Source organism: Eumetopias jubatus, unplaced genomic scaffold (assembly GCF_037043125.1).
Source record: "Eumetopias jubatus isolate StellerSeaLion01/CBP00866 unplaced genomic scaffold, mEumJub1_p1.0 scaffold_1, whole genome shotgun sequence".
Lineage (NCBI taxonomy): Eukaryota > Metazoa > Chordata > Mammalia > Carnivora > Otariidae > Eumetopias > Eumetopias jubatus.
The window spans coordinates 148,387,294-148,409,246 of NW_028274807.1; the positions used below are offsets into that span (position 1 = coordinate 148,387,294).

The 21,953-nt window shown below is 45.2% G+C and overlaps 1 protein-coding gene and 2 non-coding genes across 5 annotated transcripts; all 3 read right to left on the bottom strand.

Annotated features, from left to right (window-relative positions):
- Positions 1-15,462: 15,462 nt before the first annotated feature.
- RPSA (ribosomal protein SA) lies at positions 15,463-20,934 on the bottom strand. 3 transcript variants are annotated; one of them, XM_028107087.2, is made up of 7 exons: positions 20,852-20,934; positions 19,896-20,061; positions 18,859-18,977; positions 17,046-17,291; positions 16,174-16,302; positions 15,901-16,066; positions 15,463-15,632 (listed from the first exon to the last, which is right to left on the bottom strand). In XM_028107087.2, the coding sequence occupies exons 2-7, from the start codon at positions 20,026-20,028 to the stop codon at positions 15,538-15,540; spliced, it is 888 nt and encodes a 295-aa protein (XP_027962888.1). In that variant the 5' UTR covers positions 20,029-20,061; positions 20,852-20,934; the 3' UTR covers positions 15,463-15,537. The 3 variants fall into 3 exon arrangements, with proteins under 3 accessions (XP_027962888.1, XP_027962886.1, XP_087882752.1); XM_028107085.2 differs by having other exon boundaries at positions 20,803-20,892; XM_088026626.1 differs by having other exon boundaries at positions 20,784-20,852.
- Positions 16,826-16,981, bottom strand: LOC114212371 (small nucleolar RNA SNORA62/SNORA6 family). Its single transcript, XR_003609953.1, has one exon. It is a non-coding gene; the product is annotated as a small nucleolar RNA SNORA62/SNORA6 family (small nucleolar RNA).
- LOC114212372 (small nucleolar RNA SNORA62/SNORA6 family) lies at positions 19,044-19,194 on the bottom strand. The gene has a single exon (XR_003609954.1). It is a non-coding gene; the product is annotated as a small nucleolar RNA SNORA62/SNORA6 family (small nucleolar RNA).
- Positions 20,935-21,953: the final 1,019 nt, after the last annotated feature.

Here is a 21,953-nt window from a genome sequence, read left to right on the forward strand (position 1 = left end):
AGGGAGTGGCAGGCAGAGGCAGAGGGAGAAGCAGGCTCCCTGCAGAGCAGGGGGTGCCCGATGCGGGGCTCAATCCCAGGACCCTGGGACCATGACCTGAGCTGAAAGGCAGTCGCTTAACCAATTGAGCCACCCAGGCGTCCCAAAGCTGATTTTTTCCATCAGCCTTTAAAACACCTTTACATTTGATTTTCATCTTTTCCCACCTGGCCGCCTCAGTCTCCTGTGACCTCTCTCTCCCTCTACCTAGCCCTCAGATGGGACTGTCCACAGATTTCTGAGCCCAGCTCTCTGACATCATCCAGTAGCTCCAGTATAGGTCGGTGAATCCAGCCCATATCTGACTCCCAAGTCCACACCCTGGACCTCTCCCTGTGAATCCTGGATGGGCCCAGGGTATCTCTGTTTACAGGCTAACCCATCCTCCCACCCCAGCCCTACCTCCCTTTACTGCTGCTTCCTCATCTCAGGTAGGGGCAGGGGCAACTCAGCCACCTTCACCCTCGGCCCACTGTCTTCATAGCCCTGTGCCCACCATCCTGCCTGGTCTGTGACTTAGATTTTTGGGTTTTTTTTTTTTTTTTTTTTTTTGCAGATGACAGGATTTTTTTTTAATTTATGGTTTCCTAGTTATTTTTTATTTTAAATTCAATTAATTAACATATAGTGTGTTATTAGTTTCAGAGCTAGAATTCAGTGATTCATCAGTCTTATATAATACCCAGTGCTCACTACATCACATGCCCTCCTGACTGTCCATCACCCAGTTATCCTATCCCTCCACCCTCCACCCCTCCAGCAACCCTCAGTTTATTTCCTATGATTAAGAATCTCCTGGGACACCTGGGGGGCTCAATTGGTTAAGCATCTGCCTTTGGCTCAGGTCATGATCCCAGGGTCATGGGATTGAGCCCCATGTCAGGCTCCCCACTCAGCAGGCAGCCTGCTTCTCCCTCTTTCTCTCAAATAAATAAATAAAACCTTTAAAAAAAAAAAAAGTCTCTTATGGTTTGTCTCCCTCTCTTTGTCTTGTTTTATTTTTCCCTCCCTTCTCCCATGATCCTGTTTTGTTTCTTAAATTCAACTTATGAGATCGTATGATAATTGTCTTCCTGATTGACTTATTTTGCTTAGCATAATACCTTCTAGTTCCATTCACGTCATTGCAAATGGCAAGATTTCATTTTTTCTGATGGCTGAGTAGCATTCCATCGTATGTATGAACCACATCTTCTTTATCCATTCATCAGTCAATGGACATCTGAGCTCTTTCCATAGTTTGGCTATTGTGGACTTTGCTGCTGTAAGCATTGTGGTGTACGTGCCCCTTCAGATCACTACATTTGTGTATTTAGGATAAATACCCAGTAGTGCAATTGCTGGATCGTATGGTAGCTCTATTTTCAACTTTTTGAGGAACCTCCATACTGTTTTCCAGAGTGGCCGCAGCAGCTTGCATTCCCACCAACAGTGTAGGAGGGTTCCCCTTTCTCCGCAACCCCGCCAACATCTGTCGTTCCCTGTCTTATTAGTTTTAGCCATTCTGACTGGTGTGAGGTGGTTATCTCGTTGTGGTTTTGATTTGTATTTCCCTGATGCCAAGTGATACTGAGCATTTTTTCATGTGTCTATTGGCCATTTGATTGTCTTCTTTGGAGAAATATCTGTTCTTGTCTTCTGCACATTTCTTGATTGGATGATTTCTCCTTTGGGTGTTGAGTTTGATAAGTTCTTTATAGATTTTGGACACTAGCCCTTTATCTGATAAGACATTTACAAATACCTTCTCCCATTTTGTCAGTTGTCTTTTGGTTCGGTCAACTGTTTCCTTTGCTGTGCAAAAGCTTTTTATCTTGATGAAGTCCCAATAGTTCATTTTTGCTTTTGTTTCCCTTGCCTTTGGAGACGGGTCTAGCAAGAATTTGCTGTGGCCGAGGTCGAAGAAGTTGCTGCCTGTGTTCTGCTCTAGGATTTTGATGGATTCCTGTCTCACATTGAGGTCTTTCATCCATTTTGAATCTATTTTTGTGTGTGGTGTAAGGAAATGGTCCAGTTTCATTCTTCTGCATGTGGCTGTCCAATTTTCCCAACACCATTTGTTGAAGAGACGGTCTTTTTTCCATTGGATATTCTTTCCTGCTTTGTGTGACTTAGGTTCTTGTTTGTAGCTTTAAAAAACAAGTCCACAATTCCCCACCTGAAGGGCCATCTTCTAGCCCAGGCCACCTTCCCTCCTACCTAGGTCACCCACACAATCTCCTAGCCAGCTTCCTGCCCCAGACTTGCTTGCGAACTTCGTCCATTGTCCCCCCTGTCTCCAGAGCTTCCTTCCACACCACACAGCTGACCGCACCAGTCAACCCTCTCCATTTGAGCATGGAGTCCTTATGATCTCGTTTCCACTCTCCTACCCAGCATTGTCTTCTCCCGTCTCCCCTGGTTCTAAGTTCCAGCTGCAGATAACCAGAGAGGCCCCCTAAGTTATGACTTCTCTAGGCACCCTCCTTCCCTCAACCTACAACACCCTGCAGACCCTCTTTGTCAGCTCCTCCTCGTCCTTCCTGTCCCTCTTAAAGACAGCATCCTCTAGGGAGCCCTCCCAGAACCCTCCCCACCCTGTCCAGAAAGTAGGTTAAGATCCGAATGTAGGGTCCTTGAGGTCTGTTAGAGGCTGACCAGGAGTCACTGGGGGTTGGCTGGGGGCCATTGGGGATTGGCTAGAAGCCTTTGAGGGCTGGCTGGAGACCGTTGGGAATTGGCAGGAGGACTTTGGGACTGGCTGGGGGCCATTGGGGATTGGCTGGAGGCCTTTGGGGGCGTTCCGCCGGGGATTGGCCAGGATATTGGGATTGGCTGGATTCCCTTGGGGGCTGACTGCGTGCCGTTAGGGATTGGCTGGGAACCGGTGGAGATTGGCCAGGGTCCGTTGGGATTGGCTGGATTCCCTTGGGGGCTGACTGGGTGCCTTTGGGGAGCTGGCTGGGGGCCTTTGGGGATTGTCCGGGGATCTTGGGCCGCGCGGGCAGTTGCGGCGAGCGCTGAGGGAGGGAGGCCGGGCTTACACCCAGGGGTGGGTCTCCTGAGACAAACAGGGCTGGAGGGTGGGGATCCCCGCCCGCCGGCGCCCTGGACCCGGAGTGAGGAGGAATCCAACGGGAGCGCCCAGGCGCCGAGGCCCCGGGCGGATGAGGGAGAACTGCGGCGCCCCGGAGCAGCCTGCTGGGACCGGCCCTCTGCGGGCAGCCGGGCGAGGGCGCCCCCGCGGCGAGGAGCAGGTCTCTTGGGGCGGGGAGGCCGAGCCCCCTGGCGAGTCGTTCGGGGAGTCGGGACCGCGCGGCCCTCAGCTCGCCGGCAAGTCCCCGGTGGCAACTGCCCGGAGCCCAGAGGCGCCCGGAGCCCGCCCGCTGCACCCGCGGGAGCGGCGAGGGATGTGGGACTGCGCTCAGTTTCCCGTCTTCCTGTGCCTCTTTCCCGACCTGTTTGAGCACAGGCCCCAATTTTAGAGGCTGTGGAAGGGAGAGCTTAGCCCAGGCCTGCTAGCAGGGCCTTTACCTGCCACGGGCTCTTGCCAGTTCTGGCTAAGGGTGAGTGCGCGGGAGGTCTCGCCGGCCGCCCTGCCAAGTGCTCACTCACTGGCTGTGCGCTAGTGGCTGAAACACTGATCGCCAGGGCAGACCTCGGTGACTTAGATCTTGTAAAGCCCTGAGCTGTCCTGACCCCCGAGACGCAACTCCGGAGGGAAGATTTCTCCGTCAGGCTTAGATCAGATTTGTCCGCTTTTACCAAGAGCTTGTCGACAAAGGCTTTGAGAGACACACGGTTGGGCTGTGCGCTTCGCCACTAGATTTAGGCACCGTGGAGGTAGGACAAGTCAGCTTCCTACACCCACACCACTGAAACAGACAAATGCATACAGGTAAGCAAGGATGATAGAATTAGGAAGGCCTGGTTGTGATGATCGCTGTACCCCCTGTAGTTGGTCCTTTCATAAAGATGTCCTTTGTCCTTGAACAATCTCAGGTACACATTCCATCCTTGCATGTGTGAGAACGTAGATAGAAAATGCATTTCTTTCTTTGTGTGAGATGATAGCCAATAAGTGCCAGGAGGGTTACAGGTGATTTTAACTAAACTGCCTCGAACTAGTTCTGGTTATGCATGCTTGAAGACTGCGGGCTTCTGTTCCAGCTTAGCTGTCCCGCTGCCAGTAGACTGGGCTTGACAAAAGATAACAGCTACAAAAAGTGGGAAACTCATCTAGTGATTTTATTCTTATAGGGGTCAACTCTCTTCCAAAACCTACTTTTGGGGTTTTTTTGTTTTGTTTTTTGTATTTTCCAGCAACAGATTTTTATATTTCCTCCTGAGTTTTTAGTGTTTATCCATGGGAGATTGATAGGAGCTGCTTGGCCATTACAAGAGTGGGTCCAATCTGTTAACAAAGTTCTAAGAAATATGAGTGAAATTTCATGACTGACCCTTAACCTAGAGACTGGACTTGCATAGGAAGGAACACCCTATAGGTGTTCAAAATATGTTTAGGACCCATCGCTGGAAGTACCCTTTGGAGCCAGCTTAGAACTCATAGAACCTGGTCTCATTCCTATCGAGTCCATTTCCATTTTCCATCCCAGGTGGTAATATGCAATTTGATTGCCCTTTTATTCACCTCATGGATTCCAAACTTCTTTCAGTCTGTACCAGAAATTCAGTTCACTCTCTTATAAGGATTTCCCACCTTAGAAAATATTTCAAAGCCCCTTGAGCTAAGGGCTTTGGGGAGGGGGAGCACCCAAGAGGAGTTCCAGAGTGGTAATAAGCTGTGACCTCCCAAGTAAGGTGGCCAAGCTGCTGCCCAAGGGGATTCTTTAGAAGGCAAGAACAAGAACTCAATTAGATTTATCTATGTTGCTTCACAAAAGCAGACTTCAATCTGGAATGTGTACAATATGTACCAGGTTCTTTGTACAGAGTTAAATCGGATATATTCTTGCTGAATTTTTCAGTCTTATATTTAAGGTTCTGGTTTCCTGAACAATGGTAGATGGCATTTTCTACAGTAGCAAGTGTTTGGGGTCTGTGCTATGATAAATAATGTACTAGTTTGGGTTCTAGAAGGTTCAAATAAAATGAAATCATCTAAGAGAGAAGACAAGAAAAAGCAATAAGCAGCTTGTTCACACTAACTGAGAGTAGGATCCTTCCAGGCCTGCGCAGACAACTGGAACTGCGCTGGTGATGACAGTATGTGCCCCCCCCCCAGCCTCAGGAAGGCCCCGTGGGAAAGACGCCCATTTCCCATGGCACCTTTTCATCGAGAGCACCCATCTGAGTTGGAGGAGGTCCTCTGCGATATTGAGCCCCTGGGACTGCCCATCACTGGCAAGATGCAGGTGTTTCAAAGCAATTCTTGTGAATCTGTCACAAAAGGGGAACTTGGAGCTGTCTTGTGGAACCCTTGTGAGGCTGAGAACCCTACCAACAGGAGAGAAGCCATATTTTAAGCACCTGGGTTATGTTCATGATCCTGAGCACCAACTCTCAGATGGTGGAACAGGCACAGATCTTCACCAAGGTTTGGAAAAGTACTAGCCAGGAAGCATTTCATAGGCAGGCTGCCGCTGCCCTCCCGTGGTTAACATAATGACTGACTGTAATCTGTCAGGTGCTCCGCTTTCCTTTGTGGATTTAGATGAATGAAAGCCATACATTCCTCTATTTTCCCATTTAATTTAGATGGTAGTTTCTATTATAGGCATGGGTAAGGTGAAAGATATAAATTCTTTGAAATATGAAATGGAAGGTTGTTCTCAAGTACTGTATCTTTAATTAATAAACTTACTATTTTACAGGAAAAAAAGTGGTATAAATATCTCTGCTTTTTGGCGCCCTCACATAATAAATGTCTTTTTATTTGTCTTCTTTCTACATTACAAGGCAAATTCCTGGAGGGTAGGGAATGTTTCCAGTTCTTTGTCAGATCCCATGTTCCTAGCTCAATGAAGAGCACATGGTTTCCAGCAAATATTGTTGAATAACAAAATTACAAGTTGTAAGAGTTTATGTTATATTTCTCTTTATTCTTGCAGCAAATGTGGCAGGCAGTGGCTTTTTTATTTGATTATCTTATGCATAGATTATTCTTGGCAGAAAGGACTTTATGCCACCTAGACCCACTTCCCCCTGCATGAAGGAAGTCTTGCAGCCTCTTCCTGGATATTCAAATCAAAGCAGGTCAGCAACTGCTTTTTACCTATTTGAAATGCAAAGAAACGTCACCGAGATAAAATTTTTCATTAATCAGATTAACAAAGATCAGTAATTATTGTGGGTGATGAGAAATTGAACCCTGCATTCTCTTTTGATGCCACTAAAAATGCAATTTAAGAACATGTAATGATTTTATTTCAAACCCTTAAAATGTCCCTGTCATTTGATCCAGCTAACCATAAGGATGTTCATGACAGCTATGTTTATGAAGTAGAAATTCTGTAAAATATAGGAAAATAAACATATAAACTATTTGGTAGTCAACAGTTTATATTATAGAGCTAACATATACAATAGGTACATATCCATAATATCATGGAGAAATGCTTATTGTAAATTCTATAGGAAAAAGTCAATTGGCTATTATTATGTCTATGATTACTTTTGCCTAATCGCATTGCCTGAGAAGGTCACTGCTATGATACAAAGGACTGGTGATAGTGGGCATCCATGTCTTCTTTCCATAGTGAAATGCTTCTAGAATTTTTCCATTGTATCATCTGTCTATTGTCGAATAACAAGCTTTCTTAAAGCGAAGCTGCTTGAAACAACACTTCTTTTGCTCACAGATACTCAGTTTCCATAGAGCTGGACAGGAATGACTTTCATCTGCTCCATATGGCATCCACAGAGATGGCTCAAACTGAGACTAGACAATCCACTTTCAGTACGGATCACTCACATGGCTGGCAAGTTAATGCTGGCTGTCGGTTGGCAGTTTGGCTGGTCTGGGGTCTGGGAGCAAGGGGCCTTGCTTCTTCTCCAAGTGGGCTTCTCCTCAGATTCTTGGGCTTCTTCACTGGACAATGGCTGAGTTCCCAGAACAAATGTCCCAAGAGATCCAAACCAAAGGCACTTTCATGCTCTGTCCTTGGAAATCATACAATATAGTTTCCACTGTTCCTTATTAGTTGAGAGAATCCCAAAGTTTCACTCAGATTAAGAGGAGGAGAACAAAGATTCCATCCATGAGGTAGTGCAAGGTTGTATTATACAATGAGCGTATGGGATGAAAGACATTATATTCTAGAGGTGATATTTTAACCTCTCTCATTAACAAAGCATTGGAACACTTTATCTTCAACATGCTCCGTCTGTTCTTTGTATATATTTTATTGAATGCTTTTTTCCTTTTTCTAAGAAAAGATTTTATTTATTTATTTATTTATTTATTTGAGAGAGAGAGAGAGAGAGAGAGAGAGAGAGAGGAAGAGGGGAGAGGACATCTGAAGCCGAGTCCCTGCTGAGCATGGAGCTCAGTGCTTGGCTCGGTCCCTCGACCCTGAGATCATGAACTGAGCCGAAACCAAGTTGGACGCTCAACTGACTGAGGCACCCAGATGCCCTTTTCTTTTTTTGGTTTTTACCCCATAAATTGGATGCTAATGTATACCACCAAGGAATACATCTCCAAAGAATATAGTTTCCCTTTGTCTGTCTTTGAGCTTCTTACAAATGGAATCACATATTAAGAATAATTTGTTACCACTTTCTTTGCCCAAAGCTGTTTTCAAAACTGATGCATGTCATTTTGTGTAGATGTGCTTTGTTCATTTTCGTGGTTGCCCAGCACTCTGTGATGTAAATATATGACAGTTGAGCAACTGTGCGGTAGGTGGACTGCTGGCCACTTCCAGGGTTGTTGATTCACATTCTTGTCCACATATCCTAGTGCAAATGTGCATGAGTTTCTTTGGCGTATATCCCTAACAGGGATATTAGAGATGCTTATGTTACTAAATAATGCCAAACTGTACCGATGTATACTCCCACTACTCAGTAGGAGAGTTCCTGTTCCATAACCCTGTTAACCATAATCTGATTTTGCCATATTTTGTTCTTGTTTATGGTAGCTTTGTAGTGGAAAACAACACCTTAACCCACCTTAATCTTACCTTCCTGCATGCCATCTTCCCAAAGAGTTAAGAAAGTTTTCCCCTAAAAAGTTTGCCCCTTCCGTTGCATAGCTCATAACTGTTTGACTTGGTTGTACAGAAATATTTGGCTGAGTATATGAATACCAGAGACAGAATGTGCCTGTATTAGCAAAACTCTGGATGCTTCCATTGCTGCTTTACAGGCTGGCCAGATTTAGCCAGAATTCTTGTCTTTCTCATGGCTTCGCTTAAAGCAATCAAAAAATTATCAACTGAAGCCATCATTCTGGATCTTTCCTACCATTTCCCTAATGCTACAGATTTGGTCAAATTATAGTCTACCGTCCAAAGTAATGCAGGCCTCGAAACCTGACCAAACATTCTACCACCATGTAATTGGAGGTACCAGCCTCTCAGCCTGTGGCCAGCTATAGAAGTCAGGGGAACTATTACTATGGAAGAAGGGAGGATGGACATTGGACCACCAGCAGTGAGTCGCTCTACCAGCATCACTTTTTCCCTCCTTATTAACTTTATTTTTGTTTTCTGGAAATGTCCTTATATTGTCCTAGTTCTTGGATAAGAGAGCTGGGTTGACCATTCATTTTTCTCCATCAACTGTCTGCGGTCACTCTTGATGAGGAATACTCAGGTGTTCTTTTTCTCCTTGGCTGCTTTCAAGAACACTTTTGTTTTTGGTGTTTCCATGATTCCTCAACAATGTAAAGGATAGGTTTTTAAAAACTGATCCTACTTGGGGCACCTGCGTGGCTCAGTCAGCTAAACACCTGCCTTCAGCTCAGGTCATGATCCCAGGGTCCTGGGGTCGAGCCCCTCATCAGGCTCCCTCCTTGGCGGGGAGCCTGCTTCTCCATCTCCCTCTGCTGCTCCCCTGCTTGTGCTCTCTCTCTGTCAAATAAATAAATAAATGTTTAAAAAAGAATTGATCCTACTTGATACACAGTGGGTTTCCTGAATTTGTGGATTCGTGAGAATTTCAGAAAGTTTTCAGCCTTTTCTCTTTGACACTGACTGCCCTCATTCTCTCTCTCCTGCTGCAATTCCCAACTAGATATTTGACTTTCTCATTTTACCCTCTGTGTATCTTACCTTCTCATTCTGATCTTCTGTCCCTGTCTCTGTTCTCCTTGTAATTTTTTCATGTTTTTCTAAATTCTCTCCAAACTTCTCTCCAAGTGTCTTATTGTTAAATCTGTCCATTGTATTTTAAATTGTGATATTTCTTCATTTCTAAATTGCAAATGCAGAGTATTAATAGACATTGTTTTGAAACACCAATTTACTTAACACAATTATATCTATATGAAATGATATACACTAATACAAAAAAAAATCCTCTATAAGGGATTTTTGAAACAAATGTCAAACCAGCCCATTCATTCCTTCAGGCTTGAAAGCCTCTGAGGCCCTGAGCAGAGTCCTATGTATGGTCTGGAGGACTACTTTTAACAAAGCTGTAACTTTCTCTTGCAAATCATAAATGGAAGACACCTTTGGGCTGGGATAGGATATTGGATAGAAGGAAATGCAGAGGTCAGTGGCTGAGGAGGTAGTGGAAGGCCTTTTGGTGGGGACATGATGGTGGGCACTTCTGGCAATGTGGGGTGCTCTTCATACCAGTGTGAACTGAGCCAACCACCCATGGAGAGGGGAGAGTGCTCCTTGGGACATTGTCTTTCAGTGAGGGTACAACAGGGGGCGGAACTGGGGTAGATGTCTATGCAGTTAGAGATTATTTTCCTGGTTCCCAACTCATTTCCAGAAATATCTAAAGGAAAAGGGAGGGGAAAAAACGTAGGTGCCTTTTCTGTGGGGCAGATAGGGGAGATCTACACCTTTCACACAGCATGGGCTCCAAGAGACTCCAGAGCCTATGGTAAAGACCCCCAGCTCCCTCTGAGGGTAGACCTCTCTCAGCTCTACTTGGTGAGACTGGGCTGAGACTCCTCCTTCCAGAGGGGTTTCTTTCTTCACTCTTTTGATTCTCCCCAATAGTACTTTCCATTTGCTTCTTTCTATAGCTTAATGCCTATGATTCTGTTTTAGACATATCTTCTCCATGTTCCCATCATCCTCACTTCTGTTCCCATAGAAAATGGTTTCCTTGTTAACTAATTACTTGCCTCCCCAATCAAAATATAGGTCACAAGGTCACAAGCTTTGTTTTCATTCACTACTCTATCCCCAGTGCTTAGAATAATGTTTGGCATAGAGTATGTCCTTAATAAATATGTTGAATGTTGAATTCTTATTTTACTTGAGATTCTTTGCAGAGATAAAATTGGATAATTCTTGGGTTATTCCTAAGTGAAACCTGCTGCACTTAGCACCAGAAGTATGACAGGTTCTGCTCTACTGAATGAGTACAATGTGTGGTGTGTAGGTTTGGAGCAGGCTTTTCATGGATGGAATTTAGTAAGGTCATTCTTGCCTTGCACAAAAGGTCTGGATTGCTCAGGCAGTCAGAAGCCCCATGGCAATAGTGACATTTACCATTTACCATTGGGTATCTATGTTACTTGGAATATGGATTAAGCTGTTACAACAGGATTCCTGATAGTGGCTTCTTAAAGAGTACAATTTAAAATATCTTGAGTGTCTAGGAATAAATTTACCAAAAGATGTGCAAAACCATTTAGGGAAAACTTATAAAATTTCACGGAGGGAAGGACATAAAATGAGAAAATGGCAAGATATATGGGTTGTTCATGGATTGAAAAACTCAATGTCAGTCAATACTGGTCTAAATTATAGAATCAATACAATCCCAACTGGATTTATAGTGGAACTGTACTGATTAAAAAATGTACATAACAATGCAAAATGATCAAGAAGAGGAAGGGAGTAGGATTGCTCTACCTATTGCCATGATGTTATAAAATTCTAGTAAAGAGGAAGAACAGTGTGGCCTTGGCCCAGGGACTGACTCTTAGAGCAGGGGTAGAATAGAGAGATCAGGATCAGACCTTGCATGGACAGTCCCTAGATTTTAAGAGGCAGCAGTTCTGAGCAGTGAAGAAAGGATGGTGTTTTCACTACAAGGTACTGAGGGTTGTGGTTGTGTTTTCATAGGATTTTGTATACTATTGCGAAACCATCTGACATTATCTGGTGAAGTTAGAGTTGAAGGCCACAGTGGGGAAATTTTGGTGCACCAGGATCTATCAAAATATTCAAAGTAGTATATCAAAAATATCAAAGTAGTTCTGTTGATAATGGTCAGAACATGGAAACAACCCAAATGGCCATTGCAGGATTTTGATATCATGGGTGATTCTGTAGGAACATGGCAACTGGATTGAAAAGCACAAAGTAACACTGAAGGCAAGAAGTAAATTACACAAGGGGCACCTGGGTGGCTCAGTCAGTTAAGCATCCAACTTTTTTTTTTTTAAGATTTTATTTATTTGAGAAAGAGAGAGAATGAGAGAGAGCACGAGAGGGAGGAGGGTCAGAGGGAGAAGCAGACTCCCCACCGAGCAGGGAGCCCGATGCGGGACTCGATCCCGGGACTCCAGGATCATGACCTGAGCCGAAGGCAGTCGCTCAACCAACTGAGCCACCCAGGCGCCCAAGCATCCAACTCTTGATTTTGGCTCAGGTCATGACTCAGGGTTGTGAGGTTGATTTTCTCTCTCCCTCTGCCCTCCCCACCAAAAAAATTAAAATTAAAATAAAAAGCAGCAAATGACACAAGAAAATATGCTAGGAATACATTTATAGGAAACTCAAAAACAGGGAAACTAAACAATTCTTGATTGAAAGGGCACACTTAGGTAAATCAGGCGAACCAAGGGATTGTAGGAGAGGAACCCTGTGACTACAGGGGCAAGCAAGGAAGAGGAGGCTCACTTGACAACTTTCTCAGGTCCTGGTACCTTTCTATTTCAAAACCCATGTAATGATTACGGAGGCTTTCATTTGATTCTTATTTTTCTAGAATATACAAATATATCTTTTGTAGTCATCTGCATACATGATGCATTTTACAATTAAAAATTCTTTTTAAATTATGCACTAACAAAAGACCATGTGATACGTAGAGTGGGTGTTTGCTACAGGCCAGGATCCAGGCTAATTGCTGTGCATAACAATCTGTTATGTTAAGATTCTGTTATATCTTAACAACATATATCTTAACAATAATCATAACAACCCCATGATTATCCCCATGCTGGGGCCACTTGGGCCACTGGGAGACATCTCTTGCCCAGAGCCATACATGAGGAAGGAGCTAGGCAGGGCTTGCTTTCATCATCTCAGGCACAGCTGATTCCCAAGTATGCTCTGCTATCGGCTTCACCCATAGCACATGATGTCCAGGGTAATGCAACAGCCAGAATCCTTTCACAGGTCACTGGGTGAGGGTGTCCTTGGTGCGGGGCCATGGCCCAGACCAGACCCAGTCTCACCCACCCCCTCACCAGAAGACCTCAACCCAAGCCAACCTTGGGGAGTGTAGCATGTCCCTGAAACACCGTATGAAATTAAGGCTTTGACGTAGGGGAGCAGACTGTAACACCCTAGGGAAGTTTTAGAGCAGGTGATGCAGCTGCCTGTGAAGTGAGCCCTGTGCTGCCGAATATTGTGCAAGAGTGGGCACCTCCAGTCTTGTTGAGAGCCTGAGGCTTGCCAAATGGAATTTAACCCTCCAGCTCTTTCTTAAATGCTTTGTAAATCTCTAAGACTTATTCTTTTTTAAAGATTTTATCAGAGAGAGAGGGAAAGAGGGAGAGAGGGAGGGAGAGCACTCAAGGGGGTAGGGGCAGGAGGAGGAGAGAGAGAGAATCCCAAGCCGACCCCATGCCCAGCATGGAGCCCGACGCGGGGCTCAATCTCACAACCCTGAGATCATGACCTGAGCCAAAGTCGAGTCGGATGCTTAACTGACCGAGCCATCCTTAACCATCGTCTCTGTTCACTCAGAGTACTCACTCACTAGTATCTACCAAGCGTCAAGGTCTGTGTTAGGCTGAATTCAGTGGGGATGCTGATTTGCCTTTGTACTGGGATGTACTAAGAAATGTGTTCTATGCAAGAAGCCCCCAAGGTATTTAGGAAAGCAGAGGGACAAAAGGGGCAACTCTACGAAACTTCTGGATGTAATTCACTTTCTGTAAGTTTAGAAGACAAAAATCCAAGAAGTGCATCAAGAGCTGGAAGCTGTGATAAAAACAAGAAAAATCTTAAGCTGGACATTTCTTCTTATGGTATTGTTTCCACAATAAAGAGGAAAAAAATCATAAGCCATGTGTTACTCACAGCAGTTTCCAAGATCAGGTGGGACAAGAGAACTAAGTTACTGCATCCTGGAAGATTGTCCTAGTGTGACCAGATGGGAGAGGTGCCAAGGGAAAAAAGGAGGTGGCCCCCTTGGCCAAATCAAATGCAGGGCAGGGGAGGGAGGGAGGGAAGGTCCTCCTCCCTCCAGCAGCCCCCGGGGAAGATCAAGGCTGCTAACACCCAAGGGGGAAAGCTGCCAGTTGCAGGGTTAACACGTGGAGGGGGACATTAATTTGTCACTTAGATTCAGCAGGCCATAGGGACTAACCATCAGGTAGGCACCATCGAGCCGAAGCGAGTTTGGATTGGTTAAAAATGCCTATTCCAGTTCGTGCTGGCTTAAAGGTACAGGCTCTGCAGCCATGGGGCAGCTGTTGTCCCAGAGTGGTGTGACTTAGGTCTGGGCCACCTTGTGGTCCCAAACTGGAGCAGAATCTCAGCAGCTGTTGACAAGAGAAACGAGATCAAATAATTCTCCTGGAGGCAGGAAGAGGGTGTGAAGCCCTGCGCAAACTAAAGCCAGGTTGGTAAGATCTGTGAAAAATTCCACTTCCATCTCCTGGCTGCATCATGCTGGGCATAAACCAACCATGCCTGGAGAGGTCAGCTGGTGGTCTTCGCTCTGAACTTGTTTAGGAACTTAAGATTCCAGGAAAAGAAGCCTGTTTGTGGAACAACCGTGTGAATGCCAGGGGACAAGTGCCCAAGCAAGGGGCAAAAAGAAAACAGCAAGGGCTCTAGGTTGGAGGTCCTGGCCACTAGCACACACAGCTTGGGAGTCAGCCTTTGAAGCCAGCATTATTTTCCAGAATACAGATTAAGTTGCCACGAAATGCCAGTTTTCCTTGTTCCCCTCCCCTCCACCCCAAAACATACTAATAGGCTGTTAAATGAGCTACACCTCTCCCCGACTCCCAATTTTCTTTCTGGTCCTCCTCATGCACCTGGTCCCTCCCTCCAGCCATCCTGATTCCAGGAATTAACTGGTGTTCATGACCATTTGCAGCACTACAAAGTGCTATGGGTTCAAGGCCTAAGCACACTAGAGCTTTGCAGTTGTATGGTAGAGGCATCCAAACTTGTTCTGCAGAGCCAGGGCAGAATCCCCATGAAGCCAATGATGCTTGAGCTATGGAATCCCTTCACTATTGGAAGTGGCCCTGGGAATCAGGTCACATGGATATTTATAGCTCTTCCAAGAGGGGAGTCAATCAATGTACTCATTCAGGTTCGTCAAAAACCTGGGTCCACCCTATTTCTCTGGAATTTTTAATGGGTCAAATGTTATTGTGAAATCAATGCAGGAGTGCTAACATTTTAAATAGAATGGAAAATACATAGAAAATGGCAGATAATGGAGAGCACAACGTTGTAACATTTTTATACACCTGTACAACCCTCCCAGAACCAGTAGGCAAGTTGACCTGGTGACAGGCTGGGGCCCCTCCAGTGGTTCCAGAATAGGGAAGACTGCATCCCACCTTTGCCCTAGGCAGGTTTTCAAATACCGTATGTTACTCGAGGATTGGCCACCCAACTGGCATACGGCAAGGGTGTCACTGAAGAGCAATTTGCTCGAACTCTGGCTCCACAATTTACCAGGGCAGATGGCAATGAGAGAGTTATCAGGTCTGAACTTGGAAAAAGTATTCCCAGGGTTACCACCTATTTACCATTATTTAAATCAATTTTTTTGACAGTATACACCAGTGGGGGGTGGGGTGGGAGAATCTTAACCAGGCTCCACGCCCCTGGGGCTCTATCCCGAGATCACGACCTGAGCTGAAATCAGAAGTGGGACACTCAACAGACTGAACCACCCAGGCACCCCTAAATCTATTTTCAGAACAGCTGCTCCTTACACAAAAAGGAAGTGAAGAGAAACTCTCAAGAAACCAGTATCTTTCGAGAGTTTCTCTTAAGTGGGCTTTAGAAGTAAACAAGTCAGGACCTGAAGTAATACCAGGCATTTCTTGATCTGGAATGCAAAATAAACAGAAACGGACACGACTTTCACAAACTGTTTATTTTCCGTCAACCTTTTCCATTTCTATTTCCATTTTGTGTGCCTTTGTGGAAGACCAGCTTAAGACCACTCAGTGGTTGTTCCTACCCATTCAGTGGCCTGAGCAGTGGGAGCTGCAGACCAGTCTTCAGTGGCCGGCTGGGCGCTCCAGTCTTCTGTTAAGGAAACACCAAAAAACACACAGTCAGCCCCACTCCCTCCAACACTGGGCCTTGAATTCCACCAAATACACATTTCAAAGGACAAACACCCAAAGCCAGCCAGACCATGTCAAAAACACCTGAATTCAAGCTGTCAAGTCCTTGGCACAGCTACAGCACACTAGGATGAGAACCTTTCAATGCTAATAGCCATGGAGATCCTTTAAAAGTTAAATTAATACCAAAAACCCGAAACATCCGCCTGACTTATCACAACACGTACCAGTAGGGAACTGCTGAATAGGCACCGAGGGCACCTGCACGCCTTCAGACCAGTCTGCGACTTCAGGCTGAGTAGCAGTGAACTCAGGAGCTGGAGCTGTCCATTCACCCTGAAATTCCTCCTTGGTCACAGCCTTTTCAGCAGCGGCCTGCTCTTCCTTTTCAATCTGGTTAAGCGAAAAAAAAGTTTATAGAGACAAATTTTATTTCAAAGAAGCAGACCAAGATGTCTGATTTGCTTATGTGACCACAGGCCTTTGTGGAGGAAGCTTACCTCTTCAGGATCTCTGTAGAAGTAGAGATCAGGCATGACCTCCCATGGGTGTTCTCGGGAAATGGTGCCACGCATGCGCAGAACTTCCCTGGCCAGCATCCACCACATCAGACCCACTGAGTGAGCTCCCTGCAAGAGCGCCAGGTTAAGAAGTGACACTTGGGTCAACCCCCAACAGCTTGCACCTCCCCATCCCACCTATTTGTCCCATCATCTAGATCCCTGGCATCAACAAAATAGACATGTCTCTTAGTTTGTTAAGTGCTTGTTTTTAACAAGGAGTACTCTGTGTATTAGTGGGTCTCAACCTTGATTTGATTGTCACTGGACCCATGGGAATTAAAAAAAAACTGTCAAGACTCCACCCTAGGCAATCTAACAAAATACCCGGAACGAGTGCCTGGACACTGGTATTAAAACATCTCTTTGGATGATTCCTATGTGGAACCAAGATTTTGAGACCAGTAAACTGGACCGATGTGAACCATACAGAACCCACCTTTTTAGGACCTTATAGCAGGATTCATCAAGTTGCCCTGAAAATCGAAAAGGCCCAGTAATGTTTGAGGCCCAAGCAGTTAAACACGGAGAAAAGAAAACACGGACGATTTAAAAAAGGATTTCTCCTTAAAGCTGACACATCTGAAATTTTACTTGTAGCAAGAATTACTATCAAACTCCACTCATTGGGCCCAGAGACCCTTGTGGTGTTAGCGAAAAGACTTGCCCCTCGTGTAGCACACTACCTACACTTGTGAGTTCATCGGCCAGCCAGTGGCCTCAACTCCAAGCTCTAACAATGTGCAGAGGAATGCCCAACTGTTTTGAGAGCATTCACTCAAGGCTCTAGTGAAATGTCATCACACTGTTACCTTGTTGTTGCAAGGGATGGCAATGTCCACATAGCGCAGAGGAGAGTCTGTGTTACACAGAGCAATGGTAGGCAGGTTAACATAGGACGCCTCTGTAAGAGGCTGGTGGTCTGCCCTGGGATCAGTAACCACCAGAAGTCTCGGCTCCCGGAAGGCTGCCTGGATCTGGTTAGTGAAGGTTCCAGGAGTGAAGCGGCCGGCAATAGGAGTGGCTCCGGTAGCAGCAGCAAATTTCAGCACAGCTCGCTTAAGAATTAACATCAAGAGTTAGCAGTGCTCCAGAGATGGCATCACAGAACTCCCCAAGTGTCCATGTGCAGACACCCACCCAGTTCTGTAACCACCTGAAGCAGCCCATGGAGCTGGGAGCCCTCCCACCTTCCCTGCTCAACAATGAAAACATCAAAGCACTTCACACCCCCAGCAATTCTTTGTCCTCTGTGCTACCTGAGAACTACTTACAGAACTAGGGTCCAGAAATGCTAAGCATACCCCACCCCCAGGCCCTCTGCCTGGAATGCTCTCCCCACTCTCAATCCCCGAGGCTCCAGGGCCACACCACCTGGCTTCAAGAACCAAGAAAGCCACTCCTGTGAGTGACTTGGGCAGGTTACTTGTGTGCTTCCAACAGGGTCATGAAAATTAAATTCATCAATACAACAGTGCCTGACAACCAATAAGCACTCCCATGATGTGGTCCAATTTCATCACAGCTACCCTATATAAAGCAGGAATATACCATATTCTTTCCCTTCCCTTCCTTTTTACCTCCATAAAAATGTATTTCCTGCATCCCTTCAGAAAGGCAAACTTGGGTATTTTCCTGCTATATCCCAAACCCCTAACAACACTGCCTGGACTGTCAATATACATGCTCTGTAAATTTTTGTTGAGGGAAGCCACGATGAGTTGTCACTAAGTTCATTCACAGTGCTAATCAAAAACTGTCTTCCACTATGCACCCAACTTTAAGTCCTGTCACAAGCCAGCCTCTGAGGAATAACCCCCTGCAAAATACACCCTAAATTCATGGGAACCAGTTTTACCATCAATCTAAACAAGTACAGAAGAACTTGTCTCACTAGACAATTTAAGTACCTGTCAAAATCCAAGTCAAACATCCTTTTCAAATTAGAAATGGGCTGACTGAAATCCTTACTAGAGCTCTTAATCTAGTGGGCTCTTGGACACCACATGGTTTAACCCACACTGAATAGTACTGCATAGTATTTCCCTTTCTAGCTTGCTGTATTCCTAAAAACATAATACATAATACATATACAGAATGTGTTAATTGACTGCTTTTCTTATTCGTGAGGCTTCTGAAGGTCAACAGTAAGCTATTAGTAAAGTTTTTGGGGAGTCAAGTTACACAGATTTTCAGTCATGCATGGGGTTAGTGCCCCTAATCCAGTGTTGTTCAACGGTCAACTGTAAATCAATTTTCAAGAAATTCACTAGTTTTCTCAACAGAAAAATTGTCAAAACAGAAATGGGGCAAAATACAAGTTTTATCCCCCCTGACCACTAAAAAAAACTAAGTTACTTGTGATGGCAAAGATTCTTACTCTTAGGAGACGTGATGAGCCTTGGAGGACTGGTATCCTATTAGAAAACCTTTCTTGAAAACTGAAGCGCAACAAACCACCAGATGCCTAGTATGTATATTTTAGACATAGAATACTGGCAATATAAGATTTGTGTTAAGTAGTTAAATTACAGACTATTTTTATTTTCTTATACTTTCCCCTATATCCCACAATGTCTGTAAGCTTATTTTTTATAATAAAAACCAAGCATATTGTTTACAAACCTGGCCAGTATTCCTGGACGATATGACACTGACATCAGCTGGGTTTTCAATGGCAACAATGGCACGAGCTGCCAGCAGAAGCTTCTCCCAGGTTCTCTTCAGATTTATGATGTAGATACCTAGGTGATAGCAGAAAGCTTTGTAACACCTGACCTAATTTGCAACGGATTTTCTTTTAAAAAACTGAATGTAGCAGAGAGTACTATCAAACTCCAGTCATAGAGGCAAGCTCTACTGGTGTTAGCGAAAATCCTGCCATTTTTATAGCACACATCCGACACTCACAAGTTCATTGGCCACGGCTGGCCTCAACCTTGAGCTTTAATAGTGTGCACCCTTGATTCAATAGGCAAAGTGCATCTTTTTCTTTTCCTGCATTAGGCCTCCATCAGGCCCCCATATGGATTCCTACAAGTTCTTACCCACTTCCTGGCCTCTAGCCACTTTCCTTTCAACCTACCTCCATGCCAGATTCACCCAAAACTGCTTTACAACATGCCACTCCCACGCTTATGTCCTTCAGTGGCTGCATCTCTGAGTGAAGCACTCCCTTGCCCAACATGCCTTACTATAAAGGCTTCACAACCTACCTTCCATTTTCTAGTACCTTCCAAGCCTAATTGTTCTTTCCTATCTCTTGCTCTACTTTACTCTCAGAACTCAAACGAACCTGTATCAGTACCTGTGAAATACAAGGCACTCTAGAAAATAAACTAATGAGTTTCCTCATCATCTCACAGCTCTTTCATGGAGCAACCCAAGTCCCATAACCTATCAATAGACATACTCTTGCACTGAAGCCCAGAAAGCTATCCTTCCCAAAACCACCAGAACACTTTAATTTCTTACAAGTTATCTCTACATCCAACATGGGGTCAAACTCACAACGCTGAGATTGAGTGGCATGCTCTACCGACTAAGCCAGCCAGGCACCCCACTTTTAACTTAGTTTTAAAGCTTATTTCCAAAGTAGTGATCTGGTTTCATTTATTACTTAGTTGGAATGCCCTTCTCCACAAATCAAAGGAATGACTGACCATCACTTTTCCTTTTGTAGATGTACTGTTCCATTTGAAAGTCAAGGTTGGTGCCACCTAAATGGGTTCCTGCTGCAAGGAATTTGAGGACATCCTCCTCCTTCATTTGCAGGACATCAAGGGCTCCGGACATTGTGAAAGTTTCCCTTTAAGTTACGACGGGAACCTGAAAAACAAGTTAATGACCCATTCATTTTCATTCCAGTGACTTAGGTGGGTTAAGGGACCAGAGGCATTAACTACTCCAGAGCCAACACCTTCATATTTAAATGCAACCCAAGGACCACACCTTTCAGTTTACAATCTAGTGAGATGAGACAGACATATCCTACACATTGTAAAATTACAGCAAATCTTTGAGTGTGGAGATGGGAAAAACACCTAAATAATTAAACGACGAAAATGGTGAATTGCCACGTAACACTCCAGAGTAACCTGGAGTGAAGGTATGGATGAGCAACGCGAGTGCTGATGCGAAACAAGTCTATTTTCAAACAGATTGCAGGCGGGCGCTTCAGAATTCTTTCTCTCTAGGGTTACAACTACTTTTCTGCAAAACCCTGCCAAGAATCTTAACACAAACGGGAAAAACCAACAGCCTAAACCGCTGTTGTAAACTGGCGCCTGGGCCCGAACTCACGGCCGAGCGCCAGGGTCCGAAGCGATCGCAGCGCAGGGCGTGGGCCATGCTTTCTGCAGCCCCGCCGCCCAGCTGCAGGCCGGTCCGCACCCTCGCCCCGGCTCCAGCACGACCTCCGCCCGCTCCCGGGGCATTGTGGGAACTCGCGGGCCGGAGCCCGGCCACGTGCGGGCGGCCGGGCCGAGGTGGAGCGCGTCGGCAGGAGACAGAGCCGCTCTCCCTCCTAGCTTCTATCCCAGTCCTCGCACCCCTCACTCCGGCAGGAACCTGTTCCGGTGGCTTTCGGAGCGGCTGGGGTACCCCATAAGGCACTCACGCAAAACAACGCCGTATGGACCCTTCCCCGGGTAGCTCGGAAAGGACAGGCGGGCGGAAATGACGTTCTTATATACTCCTCCGCCAACCAATGACAACAAAAAAAAAAGCCGAGCGGAAGGGCGGATGGGCGCCCTAACTCAGCAGGGCCGTTTGCGACCGTTAGTGCTTTCCGGCGCCGCAAAGATGTTCCTCGCCGGGCAGCCGCCACCCCAGTACTCCGTCAGAATCGAGCGCCTGCAGGCGGCCAATCAGAGCGGTTCCGATTTTCGCTCAGGCCTGGGTCGCCGGGAGCTTGAGCCGGTACCTATCTGTCCTAAGTTGCAGTTTCCGTTACGTATGAAGCTGTTGAACACAACGTGCCTAAATATTCGATTAACAAAAGCTGGAATTATTTTCATTTCTTGGAGAACAACTTGGCAGTACGTAATTCAGATGTTTAAAGTTGACTTACGGGAAATTTCCTGAAATAATTAAAAGGAAAAGACTGTACAGATGGCAAGGTTTGTTTGTTTTTTAATAGAAGAAAAGGAATATCAATAGGTTAGTTATGAAAAATGTATCCTGTTCATATAGTACTGTGCAGCCACCGAGAAATATTCAAAAGATACTCTATGTACAAACAAGAACTGCAGGGTGAGGGAGATTATTTTAAAAAATTGAAACCCGTGTCAACTGTACTTCAATTAAAAAAAAAAAGGGGTTTAAGTTGGTTAAGCTACCGACTCTTGATGCTGGCTCAGGTCATGATCTCAGAGCGTAAGATCGAGCCCTGCTTAGAGCATGGAGCTTGCTTAAGATTCTCTCCCTTCCCTCCACTGCTCCCTGGGGAGGGGTCTCTCTCTGGAAATAAATAAATAATTGAAGCCCTATACATTAAAAGATGATGGTAAAAAAATAGCCGAGTTATTAAATTACATAGTAGGTTTCAATCTCCGCCGCACCTGAGAATCACTTGGAGAGCTTTTAAACATATGCCCAGCCTCAATTTTAAAAATCCGATTTTTAAAATTGAAGTATAATTGACATAAAACATTTCACTTGTACTACCTAGTCTATATTTGTATATATGGTGAAATGATCACCACAATAAATCCAGTTAA